Raw genomic sequence first — 14465 nt, 5'->3', positions numbered from 1 at the left:
CCAAAGAAATCACTTTTGGCACTGTAAAATGTGCATCTACTGATCCTCTTAATCATGTGCAAGCAATACAATTAATTTTCATCTGATTAGTTCCAGAAAATAAGTCAAAGTAATTTAACAAATAAAGCAACAAGGAAAATTCCCCTTTTTTATCCAGCTAACCAAAGCTGGAAGGTGTTCCTTTGGCCTCCTGAGCTGAAGTCAGCATTTCTTCCCCAACTACAGTTAGGGGCCCACCCTTGTATTATTAGTTGATAAGTCAACTTCCAGAGAGCTTTGCTCTGCCTAAGAACAGCTAAGCAAATGGAATGATAACAAGCACAGCAGTAGCTCCAGTCTCCTGTTCATGCCCACCTAAAAGAAGAAAACATCTTCTGTCATAACAGTTCAGTGTCCTTGATTTTGTACTGTCAACAGCTTCAGAGAGAGGGATAAATGAACTGAGCCCTGTCAGGATATCCTGTCATTCAGTTAGGAAGGGTTTTCCAGCTTCACAGTGAACACTTTCAACAAAGACCCTGCATTTTGGAATTTTTCCTATCTTCAGGCAAGCTGCATATGCTCTATCTTTCACTCATTTTCCATCAGGAAGACAAGTGTCCTCTTATGTTATTTACCTAAGAGTCTCAAAGAAGTAGCAGTCGCTTTAGAACTTAATTTTAGTACTCATGTCTAAAAGGATCTGAAGAAAAACAGTTCAAATTCCTCGCAATGGAAAACAATCCATTAATTTTATACTTTTTGGCTTTTTTGGTTGCAATGAAGCTGCATTTGACATCACAAGTCCCAGATCAGGTAAGAAGCAGATTTTATTCAAATAACGAATTGTTTGTGTCTCTATTACACCACGGGAGTGGCTGTTGTTTCAGTGATATAGAGAGAACAGTTATCAGGTTCTGTACCTTATGGAAGAAAAATTACCACTTCAGCAGTCACTGAAGGCACAGAATTTCAAACCAATAGCTATGTAATTCATCCCTCTGAAATAAGAGAAATGTATCTGTTTGGTCTGGCTGAGAGTTTGACTCAAAGGACATGTCAAATATGTTGAGAACATCTCTAAAAATAGCAAACCTAGCAAAAGATTCTAGCTGGCATTCAACATAAGCAACAGAAGAAAACCAACTGAATTTATTAGTCAGAAAATGAAAGCAGAAATTTTTCCAGAGTGAGTATTAGTTGGTCTACCAAATACAGGGAGAAAATGCTATTTCAGATAGGTGTTAGGGAATTCAGCCATTGAAAATAATGTTACAAATCTAAATAAAGGGTTTGTAGGCTTTTGCATAGCTGGTGGGTATTTCATGTGTAAATCCTACCAATCTGTGGAATTTCACAAAATCTGTTTTCACCGCCGTCATAATGAGGCAGAAAGAGTTGTTTTACAAAGCTGACCCAAGAGTTCAGCAGATATTAGAGATAAATATGCACTCATTTATACTATCTCAAAAAGTTAAACTCTAAATTACTGTATTCTTGGAAAAAAAAAAAAAAAAACCTGTAGAACTGCAAACAGGAGGACAGGGAGAAACTGTGGACAAAAAAAAAAAAAAAGCCATTCAGTTTTGTTGTTGTTGTTTTAGTGAAAAAGTACTTTGCTAACTATAGACAAGTATGTGGGACTGTGTTGTTCTTTCTCTGACAACTGATACATCTTTTTTTTTTTTTTCATTTTCCCTAATGGCAAAAAAGAGAAAAGGAGTAAATGGGAGAAAGCAGAAAAAAGAGGTTTTTTTATAGCTGGTGGCAGGGAAAGGGTATAACCTATTTTTAGTTACCTTTTATCTTATATAATATCTTTTTCAATTTCCTTGTTCCAAAAACTAAATTTTGGGGAATCCTGTTTTGATGAAAACTGATGCAGTAAGATAATTGTAGGTAGTCCTACCAACGGATTTTCAAGTCAAAACTGTATTATCTTACAAGCCTAGCAGTTCACATAGCCTCAAAGTCTTGATGGCTTCCCCCAAATATCTGTGAGGAGCCAGATTTAAGTAGTACTTTTTTAAAGGCTTGGAAAAGTCAGCCAATGCTCTGATTTTCAAAGGATTCTTCACCATTAATGATACTGTTTTAACTCAGTGGAAAGGAGTTGAGGTGTCTGGACTGTGTTTTTATGTGGTATTGGTCCTTCCTCTGGTAAATAAGGAGTCTCTCATTGAGGCTGGCCATCTAATGCCTTATGAGAATCAGGGCTTTGAAAGGCTTCTGCTCAGTTAATCAAGCACAGTGCAGCTTGCGGCTACTTTGGCCAAGTGTCTCATCAAGCTGTATCTGCATTACATCTCAAAAATGTGAAGAGTCTCCTTTTTTAACTCAGGGGTGCCTGAAATGCCTCTGCGCTGCAGTAAGAGGTTTTACCACCAAAGTAAAATTGGACCTGAAAGCTGCCCAAATCAGATTTCCGTAATATGCTTATAAAGACTGAAAACTGACAACTAAATAGATCTTAAAATGTACTTAGAACTGGGTGATCAGAATCAAGCAAAGTTCCTCAAAGCTTGTGTAATTAAATCTCCTTATCAGTGTCTGAGACACATCCTCACAATCTTCATTACTGAAATGTGCTGTTATCACAAGGATAGGAAGGATAACCAACAAAGAGGGGAAGTCTGTGGAGTGAGGGCTTCATGTAGAATTCCAGGGTGCAGCATACACAGAAACTCTACCCTGTTTGCCAGTGTATCCGCCAAGGCCAACTGCAAGCTTCTGCAGAATCCCACATGTGCACAGAAGGTCCCCGTATCTGGACCTGGACAGAGGAGGCTTGAATGTGCACATCTGGTATTTGGAAATTCCTTGAGAGAAATGCTAGAGACTGTCCACTAAGCAGTGGGTTCTGTCCTTGGAAGTAATGATTTGCGATAGACCCTGGATAGAAAACAATAGAAGCTCTTGTGATGGTGCTGTACCAAGGGCTCATGGTCAATCTGTTAAGGTGGGAAACAGAAAAAACCTGTCAGGGAGGAGCACGGGCCCAATTCACATGCACTTGCATTGCCCAGCCATGCTGAGTCTGATGCTGGAGGGCTACCATCCAACTGGGCTGGGTCTGGAAGAAAGCTGGGGAATGACTCAGGAAACAAGAATCATAACAGCAAATTCAAGAAATGCTATTGACATAAATGCATGAAGAATGTGTAATCTGATCTCAGGCTGTACATATTTGTAGGAAGGGGGCAAGCAGAAAATTGGTAACAGAGCAGCTTCCTAACTGTCATGCAACCTACAGAGGAGCAATGACTAGAGACTGAAGCAAAACAATGCTAACAGACAAATTACGATAGACACAACATACCACATTGTTTTTTCTCAAGAATTAATTATTCCCAAATCAAACAAATGCTTTCTAAGAGATCTTGCTTGAGCTAAATTTCATGCTAGAACCTCCCATGTCCTGTCATAATTATACTTCTTATGTGTAATTGTCCTTCTGGCTTTATAATCTGTGAAGTTACTTTATAACATTGACAGACTACTATTAATTTACAAAAAAAACTTCAGAATGGGTGACACTGCTATAACTGTCCCCTACATGCATAAATACACATAAGCACACACATACAGAGTGAGCAGGTACAGTTTTTCAAGATGAACGTTAAGCATTTCCTTGGGTTGATCTGGCAGTCATTCAGACATTGTCATAATTGATTAAGCAACTAGTTAATTGAAATTCCATTCAGAGAGTTCACTTCAGTCATCCTAGATCAGATAGGAAGGCTGTCATGGTCAGTACTGCTTCAGTGAGTTAAGACTGCTTGGTATCTTGTACAAGAATATAGAGTACTTTACAGTACCTCCTCTCATATAATGACAGTTTCATTTATTACTTTTTGTTGGCTCTTAAAAACTGCATTTTGTGTTACCTTACTTCTCTTCACTGTGAATTAAGAACTCACTTCAAGAAATACTCAACAGAAAGACAGCAGGGGAAACCAGCATGAAGTGAGGCTCAGCAAAGTCTTTTACTTTAAAACAGACTGACTGTTTTAGTAGCAAGAAGCAAAGACTGTTTTCGGCATATAGATGTTTTCAAAACTTCCATTTCTACAGCTATGAGGCACAGTACCACCACTGTGACACTGCCCTAAGCCTTCTCTCCTTTTTGACATCATCTCAATTCATTTGCCAGGTTTGGCATTCTTGAAACTCTAAGGCAAGGAGCAAGAGCCCTCAGCATTTGAGCTAGAAGTCTATGGTCAGGATACGTAAGCTGAGCTATTTGTGGTTTCCTCTAGATAGGGAAAGAAAAAAAAAAACAAAAAAACCATATGGTTGCATTTCCCAGTGTATTCCAGTGGGGCCAATTTGAAAATACCATCCTTCCTTCCTTATCCTCCAATTCAATATAGTAGTGCTGATAACAAGACATCTGTCTTTTGGAAAGACCAAAGGCTTATGCCTTGTTCAGTATGTGCAGAAGCACAAGCATTTTTTTCCATACCTCATGTTTGGTTTCACCACTGATACAGGAGACACTGGGCAGCACATGTCTTTTCCATCTTACTTTGGGACTGGGGCAGTTTTGGAATTAGTAATTCATAGACTGTGGCTCTCTTGGTAATCTCCCTTTTAAGACAGCTTGATTTAGCACTTCATGGGTGAAGTGTTATTAATATAAATAGGATTTATCCTGTGTCGGTATACTGAATGCATTTCATGAAGAGAACGCTTCTGGAAAGCCCTGGTGAGAGGTATACTGCCTAGTTCAGCCCCAGAGCTGAGGTTTGTATCTGTGGATCGGGACAGAGCTTGCAGCTCTGCTACAAGCAGAGCTACGTTTGTCATTTGTAAGAAAAGCCACTGGGGGCAGAGTTAGATCAACTGAGAGACTCTTTTCTCCTTTTTAATTAATCTTTTCCTAATACAGACAAAGAAGAGGTGTGATCAAAAGCTGCTCATTCAAATGAAAACTGAATGTATGCCTTGCTCTCTAAACCTCGAAACCCGGTGCCCTGCTGGCTACACCAAAATTACCAATGGGACTGGGATCCCAGATTGCAGGTATTTCTTCTGACAGAGGTTTTCACCATTAATATCATTCTCTGTGGATCAGAATATATTGATCTGTATTATGAAAAATCTGTTCCATGCAATTTTTTAAGGAACATTGAAGCTTATTTACGGACAGTGTTTACACCTCCAGAATTCAAGCATCTATGTCAGAAGTTAATCAACAAATTGCATCAGAGGAAGATAAGCAGTGAAATCAATGCCTATGAGATTTTGCTTTGGGTGGTATCAAAAAATGACTTCCTTATTTATTCTGCATACTTGTGATGAATGGTAGCATACGATAGAGATTTTTTAAACTGCCAGATATCATGTCAAGTGTAGACAGAGCAGGAAGATATATCTCAAAAGAAATATGAAATTTTGCCTGAAAAACACCATTTGGGGAAAATTAAATACCTATTTTGAACTTATTTAGCATTTAAAAGAATCTTGATATTAAAAATAAACAAATTAATTAAAATTAAATGCTACTTCGAACCCAAACAGATAAAATTGTTATTTTAAGGTTGTCAAAGTGAATAAAAGATAAATATATGATGTAAAAGACAGCTGCAAGAATGTTTTTAGCCCTTGATATGCCTGTATATTTTAGTTTAAAAAAAAAAAACCCTTAATACAACTAAATCTGAATGGGTCTTCTCTGATATTTTAAGGGAAGGAGATTAGGAATTTTGCTTTTCCCCACAGAAGTATTTTATGTGCTTTAGCATTGCTCCAATTTCTTTTCCTCAGGTACTATCTAGAAATTAGATCACACAGTCTTTCTTTACCTGGATGCCGGCATTCTTGTACAAAGGAAATTCAACAACCTAAATGCTGCCAGGGATACTGGGGCCCAGACTGCATGGGTAAGCTCTTTTCTGATAGAATTTGAATAGGAATAAAGAATTGTTTTTTCTTGCTTTCAGAAACTATTTCCACAAGAATTATGCCTTTTAGAGTTTACTAGAGGATCAGAAATAATGCTATTTATCCAAAAATTAAGGTTTTGGAGAAAAAAACAGCACTCATTTAAAAAGAAGAATTAATGGAAGAAATAAAAAAAAATCAGGGAGATGCATGGATTTTGAGATATTCAAAAACAAATGATTTTGGTCAATGGCTAAAAAGTTAACTTTTTGCATATCACACAACAGCTGAAGTTGGCAGGGGCATGTGGAGGTATCTGGTCCAACCCTTCCTCAAGCACAGCCACCCAGAGCAGAACACTCAGGACTACATCCAGGTGGCTTTTGAAGATCTCCAAGGAGGAAAATCCACAACCCTTCTTAACAACCTGTGCCAGTGCTCCAGCGTCGTTATAGTACTAAAGCCTTTCCTGATCTTAAGAGGGAACCTTCTTTGTTCCATTCTGTGCCTACTGACTCTTGTCTAGGCACTGGGCATCAATGAAAAGAGCCTAGCCCTGTCCTCTTTGCATCTTTCCTTGGGGTATTTAAGGGCACTGATGAGATTCCCCCTGAACCTCCTTTTCTCCAGACTGAACAGCCCCAGCCTTCTCAGCCTCTCCTCTCCTAAGAGGTGCTTACATCCTTCCATCATCTTAGTGCTCCTCCATTGGACTCCTTGAGCATTCCCTTGCCTCTCTTGTACAGAGGGACCTAGAACTGAACCCACCCCCCCAGCTGGGGCTTAGCTAGTGTTGATTCCTTTCAACCCCATAATAGATTTTGAAAATGGAAGTTTTCAAACAGCAATTTTCAAGTTTTAGTGTTAGGTCAGAAATACCCTTTTCTGAATCTGAAGTATTTCTCTATATATTTATTTAACTCTTTACTTCCTATCTGAAAGGGTCTTTTTTTTTTAAATTTTTTTTTTTTTTTGAACAGCCAGCAGAAGTTCAAGGCCATTACTCAAGTAGTGGCATTGAGGAGTGTCTCTCCTCCAGCAGTCCCTTCCTCAGGAAAAGTCTTTCAGCATCTCTGCAAGTACTTCAAATTTCAGGCTACTAAAACAGGCACCAAGACCAGCAGAGGATGTTTCCCTGCCCACAGAAAGTATTTCCTCCTTTAGAAAAAGGAGTCAATGACCGGTTCAATATCTGTGAATTCTTTCTGTCTACAGAAGAGATAAACAGTCCTAGCATGGCCCATACTATGGTTTAAATGCCAGACATTTATCCACTAAAGCAAAATAATAAATAAATATTTAAAAAAAAATCCCATTTACACAGCTGCTTCTGTAGAAAGAAGTAGGAGCGTAGTGAGTGATGCAGTCCTCCTCTGAAGATAACTGCTTGTGCAGTTAAAACTGATCTATCATTTTCTCAATGGTACCTATGCAACCTAACTGCCCAGAAGGAGAATGTTTGATCAGCCTGTGCTTTAAGGTGTTGCATGAAGCCATGTGAGGTGCATGGGTGTTTTTAGAGTGGATGATGAGCCCTCCTCTGCTGCAGATATAGGTCACAGAAGCAAGGAGGCCATAGAGGCAAAGAGACTTGCTCTTCCTTCAGGCAAACTTCCTAGCCCCAAAAATCAATGTCTCTGAACATTAAGGTCACAGCATTGTTTCTGCTGTCATTTGGAAGAAGAAGACAGCTCTGTACTATCACAATCTCTCTAAGAACGTACAGCACGTCTTGAAATGTTTGGAGGAAAGCAGATCCTTCCTGAGGCTGAAGAAAAATCCCTGACTAGGAGTTTACTTCACCTTTAACATCTGATGGCAATGACAAAATTAGATCTTAAATAGTGCTCTGACTTCCTTAAATGATAGCCTTTACTGCTACGCATGGCATGAATGAAAGATGTTTTGTCTGCTTCCCTTCCTCCTAAGAACCCCAAGAAATGACCCACTTCTTTGTTAAAAGGCATCAGGAATAAAGGGAAAAGCACAGGAGATAAGAGCACAGCCTGTTAGCACTGCCATCTTGCACGTGCCCTGTCAGAAACTAAAGTGACACCACCAGGCCACAAGAATATGGCTTTGTAGAGAAAGTCATTTCCAGTAAGAGGTCCTGTCCATCTCATCCAGCCACAGAAGCCAAAGGTGGTGGAATTTCTGTGCCCAGCATAGTCAGCAATAGGCCTCAGGGTGAGCTACACCTACCTCAGCTCAGGTTTCTACTCTGAGCACATATTTGCATGCCTCAGTTCTTCTGTCTGTGGGGATCCAAGTGAAAATAAGTAACCTAAGAAGAGGCTGCATTTGAAAACACTCCGGATAGCTGAATTAAGCTCTCAGTTCACCTAAACACTGGGCTTGGGCCAGGTGACAGTGCCAGAATCACTCTGTGTCCCATCTGTGTCCCATGTCAGAATTCTGGTGCTGCCTCCTGCAGTCCTGGGATTGAGGGGAGAGGAAGTGCTTTATCTGTCTGGCCAAACTTGTTGAAAAATGTGGTAATTTGCTAAGCTTCTGATAAAGCTGTCCCTCAGTGGTGGCAGCAAAATAGGAGACAAGATGTAGTGAAGACAAGGGGAAGTGGAGTGAATACAAATAGTAAACACTGTACTGTCAGCAGTTCTGATGTATAATTTCCTGGAATTTGTACCATAAATGCTGCATTTTCTCTATCTTTGCACACTTAATAGAAGCATCAGAGCAGTTAAAATTGTTTTCATTCATAGCAGACATTAAAGAGTTTGCATTCATGTGAGTCCTAAAGATTGATATGCCTGTCATACAGTACCCAGAAAACCAGACTTACTAAAAGCCACTTTATAGATTAAAGTACATGTACTTATTGTACTTACATGTAGTTTAACTCATTTCTGGTTACTTCACCTCAGCTCTTAATGCACACTTCTATTTCAGCAAGTGTAAGTTAAATCAAACTCAAGCATCCACCTTTAAATGTACTGATTATTCCTGAGAAGCATAGGATTTTTCCTGGATCTTCAGATGCAGCAGATCTCAGAAAGTATCATTAAAAAAAAAGACAAAGATTAACAGATTGATACAAAGGCAAAGTCCTCACTAAAATTTCTTGTATACATATGCTCATCCACTTAATTTTTTATCGCTCCACCCAGATCAGATTTATTTTCATGTGAATTTCCATGTCACTTAACCACTCTAAATCAGGATTAAGTCCCTCAGTGGGAGCATAAATCCAGTGCTGCCCACTTCAACCCACACAGAGCTAACCAAGGCTCTTCATAACCAATAAATCTACCAGAAAGGTACAGCACAGCAACTTCAAGGGCAATGGGAGTTTGCTACACTTAGACACCATCTGGATTGGGATTATGGGAACTCTAGCTAGGCTGACAGCTTACAGGAAGGAAAGGCTTATGTAAAGAAATTAATAAACTGAATCCACAAATGCTGTACAACATAAAAATAAGGATATTCCTACAGGGAGGAAATCTTGGCAGAACAATCTGACTAAAAACAATCATTATATGCATTTTCTATAGGTAATAATTCATTAAAAAAAAAAAGTGGATATTGGAAAATCTCAGCCAAACATTAAACAACTTTGATCTGGAGATGTAGTTGCTCTTTCTCATCCTTTCTGTCTGGCTTGGTTTTGTGGACCAACATCATCACACTCGACATACCAACACCTGTAACTATGGTTTTAGCATCTAGGAATCTGAAGAACATAGTAAATCTTTGGCACTTAAATTTTACAGTGGCCACAGCCCATTATGAGTCAAGTGGATCACATGTAACCCAAATCTCAATTTCCAAGAGGATTTGAACCAAATATCATGATCTTATAGGAGGTACCAGTTAATTACTTTGCAGACAGAACATGTATAATTTGGAGAGACAAAAATAATGCTGTATTTTGGAATAAGAAAACTATTTTTTGTGCTATCCTATCATTACAGAACTAAGTGATTCAATAAACTTTCCATACTAAAGAGGGATGCTGGTTTCTGCTGAAGCTGAATTTCTTGTGGGTAGATTTGCATGGATGCAAAGGAGTAGTCATCTTCTGAGGCCTCTGTCTAGCCCAAAACCCCTTTGAGGTCCTCATCTCTAATATGTAAGGAGAGCAGAAGGGCAGAGCTAAGTGACTGATTGCTCACTGTCATTTCCAGAGTGTCCAGGAGGAGCTGCATCGCCATGCAACGAGAGAGGACACTGCTCCCAGGGCTTAAATGGAAACGGAACATGCATTTGTCAGGTACAGCCTTTCTTTTAGAGTAATAAAAATGCAACAGCAGTATATATGTGCAGCTAAGGAATAAGTACAGAAAATATTACACACTACATTGTATTGAAAGTATTTCAGAAATAGCAGAGGTAGACCACATAGAATTCATTTTGCATACTTTGCACTAAACTTGACAGCATTATTACTATAGGCCTAGATAGCTTCAGGAGAAATTAGTAAGGAACTCTTCCATGTTTAGGCTCAGGGGAGACCTTATTGTTTTCTACAATGATCTGAAAGGAGGTTATAGAGAGGTAGGAGTTGGCCTCTTCTCCCCGGTAACAACAATAGGACAAGAGGTAATTAATGGCCTTAAATTGCACCAGAGGAGGTTCAGGTTGGATATTGGTGCTGCAGTGGCATAGGCTGCCCAGGGAGGTGGTGAGGTCACCGTTCCTGGAGGTGCTCTTAAACTGTGTGGATATGGTACTGAGAGACATGGTCAGGGCATGGTGGGAATGGGCTGGCTGTTGGATTAGATATCTTAGAGATCTTCTCCAACCTCAGTGATTCTATGATTCTCTGATTCTTGAAGCATGTATTTTGAGCTCTTCTGTTCTTTATTGTGTGCAACTACTTACGACTTTTGGCTCTAATTAGGAAGAATGTATCTTAGAGACAGTATTATCAGAATTATGTTTCTTCATTGAGAGTGTAATAATTTCAGCCAAAAATATTTTAAAATAGAAACACATTTCAATCTTTTCTACCTCACCCAGAACTGATTAATCTTTCCCTTACACACAAAAAAAGCCATATCTTCTGGGGACATGTGAAAAATAGTCAGGAAATACAATTTAAAAATTATAAAAATGATTTGGTCATTAGGCTTGGTTATTGTTCTCTATCATTAACTTGAGAGAACAAAAAAAAAAAACGTAGAGAGAAAAATTATTCAAAATGCAACATTTTCTTGAACACTGCAGTCATTTTTAATTTGCTGACTGATTTATTTTCTTTTTCCTTTTTAGAGTGGTGGGTGTAGTTTTGTTGTTTTTTGTTGTTGTAGGGGTTTTTTGTTTGTTTGTTTGTTTGTTTTGTGGTTAAAGCTGTTGCTTTCAGGCTGCTAACCATGTGTCATCTGTATACAGATGATAGATTTAAGTTTTAATTTCCATTCTATAATTCCAGAAAGGATTTTCTGGGACAGCCTGTGAAAAATGTGCTGAAGAAAATTTGTTTGGTCCTCAGTGCACATCAGGTGAGTTTGAGCTTTCTATATTGAAATAAGGATAAGCAAGTGAGCAGAAGCTGTACACAGACACTTAAAAATCACAGTGAAATGGGAAGGGAGACCAAGGTTTCCCATCAAGAGATGCTCTTTGCTTCAGGAAACACAGCAGGAAAAGAAAATGGGCAGCTACTGATTCCCTCGTTCAGAAAGGGGCTGGATTTAACTCAGAGTTGTGCAGATAGTGCTGTCAGTGTAGAAGTACAACGATATCTATTTTCTTTAATATCTTTGTTTCAGCTAATAGTCCAAAACAAAACAAACCAAAAACCACTAGGAGTTAGAATCATTTTTGTACTACTACAGTAGGCCTCCCTGTTATCCAGACATGTTACCAAGTTTTCATCCTAAATGATGAATTTGCATTTGTTTGATCTAAATACAGGAAGTTGTTCTGGCACTTAAAATGTTGGGTGGGAATATATCAAATGTGTAATTTGCAGTGGCTTATAGAGTTTTACTACGACTTCTAAATACATCTACTAACTAGAACTTCTGTGTCAAGGCAGGAAACACCCATGTGATATTTAAATTAATCATTTCTGATGGACCTTCATCTCCAAAAATTAATTACCTTATCACTAGATCCAGTTCCACTTTCAATCTCCAAAATATTCTGTGCCACACAGCTTCCAAATTCTTTCAAAAGTGTGAAAAAGCATGGGTTTATTGATTTCTATAGTGCTTCTTTGATTTGTTGTTTCACTAGCTGGCCATATTTCCCTTAGAAGTAGTGGAACACTGAGTGAAGGGTCAGAGATATTTGGACTGTTTAGTATGATAATAGATCACCAATTAATATGTTTGCATAGTATTCTCCTATTTTGCCTGTTTCTTATTTTTCTTTACCTTTCTTACCCCTGCTGAGCATTAGACATACTCAAGAAATTGTTTGAAGAAAAGAAATTATTAAGAAAGGCCTCTTTCCCAAGTGCTAATACTTACTTAGGTAAAATTTTCTTAAGATTTCCATTAGTTAGTCCTAAAAAGTGTAACAAACAGGCTCACTTCAAATGTGTTGGCCTTTCTACATTAATCCTATACTCAACTGACTCAAAGGTACTTTTGTCCACTGGATGCCAGTGTTGATACACAGAAATGCAATCAAGCCAATGTTTTCATAAAAATAGGGTACTTGAATGAATTCAGTATTGAAAATGTAATTATTTTCTGAGCAGCTACTGAAGGATTAATGGCTTATTTATTTAAGGATCATTTTTCACTTCAACGTTCAGATATTTGAGCTCATTCAGGTTTTTTAAGTATTTATAAACACTGTACCTTTGTGACAAACTGCTTTTCCACAATAACTTAGATGCTGCTAATTATTATAGCAGGAAAGGTAAATTGGGTAAAGTGTTATCAATTAAGTAAGGTAGGTGGTTAGCAAGAGCGCAGCATATGTTTGCTGAGGAAGGGAGTAAACTGAATCACTGCCTTAAACAAAGTCACTAATACAACTTCGTACTTCTTATTCTTTTCCAGTGATCCTGTACAGGGCTTTTTTTTTTTTTTTTAAGTACCATAATGGAAACTGAAACAGTTATAAGGCTTTTAAGTATACATGATGTTTCAAAAACAAATTGTAAAAGGGTTTCACAGTACACTGGACTCTGAATACAGTTATGTGCGCCTATTTTCACAAGGTTTGTAACCAGAAATAACAGAATATAGGAACAAACAGAACCGAACCAAGTGCTTCAGACCTAGTCCCAAGCAGAAACAAATTATCCTTAAACAAGATTAATTCTCTTTAGGAAAAAAAAAAAGTCACATAATTCATTTGTTCTAGAAGTGTTTGAAAGACAGGTAAACAGAATTAAATAAAAAATTAGCTATTTTCTATCCACTTGATAACTGTAATAAAAATGGTGTATTTTACATATTATATTCAATTTGGGCTCAAGATATTATGTTGAATTTTGCAAGCCTTATTGTATTAGCAACAGGTCAGTTTGGTGTTTCAGGCCCTCAAGCTATTATCAGACTGCAGGAATCAGAATCTTTTACTTGCTGATTTATGCAGCTGATTCTCTCATTAACATAAAACTATAAATTTAAGAACTCGAGTCAAAGCTTGGTTTTGAAAATTGCACTTTGTAATACTTAACAGTTGTTGACCAGGACACTATTTACTACAGGTAACCACTAAATATATCTTTCCAAACACCATACTTATTCAGTAAATCCATCCATCTCTCTGTCTAGTTTGCAACTGTGTTCATGGAGTATGCAACAGTGGAATTACAGGAGATGGAAGATGCACTTGTTTGTCTGGATACCAAGGGCTCAGGTGTGATCAACGTAAGTAGGCTATTTTCTACGTAAGATACATTTAATTGCTCTGATACATTTGAATTGGTAAAGACAAGCAACCAAATATACAATAAAACTCAAATCCTGCCTGTGAGCTTCCATAACCACCATCATCTCATCCCTTCAATCACCATAAGAATGACAATAGCATGGGACTGATGGTCTGCAGATCAGGAGCATTTTCAGCTAGTAAACTGAAGGATGGAGTGTCTCCTGGCACAATATGCAGACACAGCTTAATCTGTCACCCTCTGTCCCTCAGCAATAGCTGAATGTGACGCCTTGCAGTGCCCTGCAAACTCAAGATGCACTACCTCAGGCAAGGATGGCAGAAGACTGCAGTGCACATGTCTACCCAACTACCATGGAGATGGTACACAGTGTGAACGTGAGTCATTTTCATCTACACTACATTCTTTGCAAACAACAACATTAATATTTTAGTTCACATACTGAGTGTGCTTTTGAAACAAATCTCACTATCATCATGACTTAACTGTTCTTCAGTGCATTTCCCAAAGCAATCTCAGGTGCACAAACCAGATTCCTTCAGGATCAAACTAAGCATTAAAGTACACTCCAGAGACACATCAGTCCAATAATCAAAAGAAAGCCAGTAAGACATAGTTCTTTGAAGTGCATTGTGTGGATACTAAGTCATCTCTGCTTACAAGCCCACTCCTATCACATCACTTGCTAAAGTCTGACTTCAGGGGTTGTTTTTTTTCCATAAAAGTCAACAACAGCAAGCAAGGGTGTATACTGATTGACTATCCATCATATTTTGGC

General features: G+C 38.3%; 1 protein-coding gene across 1 annotated transcript in view; it reads left to right on the top strand.

Moving 5' to 3' along the window:
• Positions 1-684: 684 nt before the first annotated feature.
• STAB2 (stabilin 2) overlaps positions 685-14465 on the top strand; it is a 76782-nt gene continuing 63001 nt past the window's right edge. Inside the window, exons 1-7 of the mRNA XM_065743115.1 lie at positions 685-795; positions 4871-5004; positions 5749-5864; positions 10014-10099; positions 11261-11330; positions 13569-13664; positions 13939-14064. Of these exons, the coding sequence (XP_065599187.1) occupies positions 712-795; positions 4871-5004; positions 5749-5864; positions 10014-10099; positions 11261-11330; positions 13569-13664; positions 13939-14064 (712 nt within the window). The 5' untranslated portion in view covers positions 685-711. The remainder of the gene's footprint in view (positions 796-4870; positions 5005-5748; positions 5865-10013; positions 10100-11260; positions 11331-13568; positions 13665-13938; positions 14065-14465) is intronic.

This window comes from Cyrtonyx montezumae, unplaced genomic scaffold (genome assembly GCF_038088225.1).
Source record: "Cyrtonyx montezumae isolate F1298 unplaced genomic scaffold, pur_monq_1.0 scaffold_3, whole genome shotgun sequence".
Lineage (NCBI taxonomy): Eukaryota > Metazoa > Chordata > Aves > Galliformes > Odontophoridae > Cyrtonyx > Cyrtonyx montezumae.
This window is presented reverse-complemented; position numbering and strand designations above follow the sequence as displayed.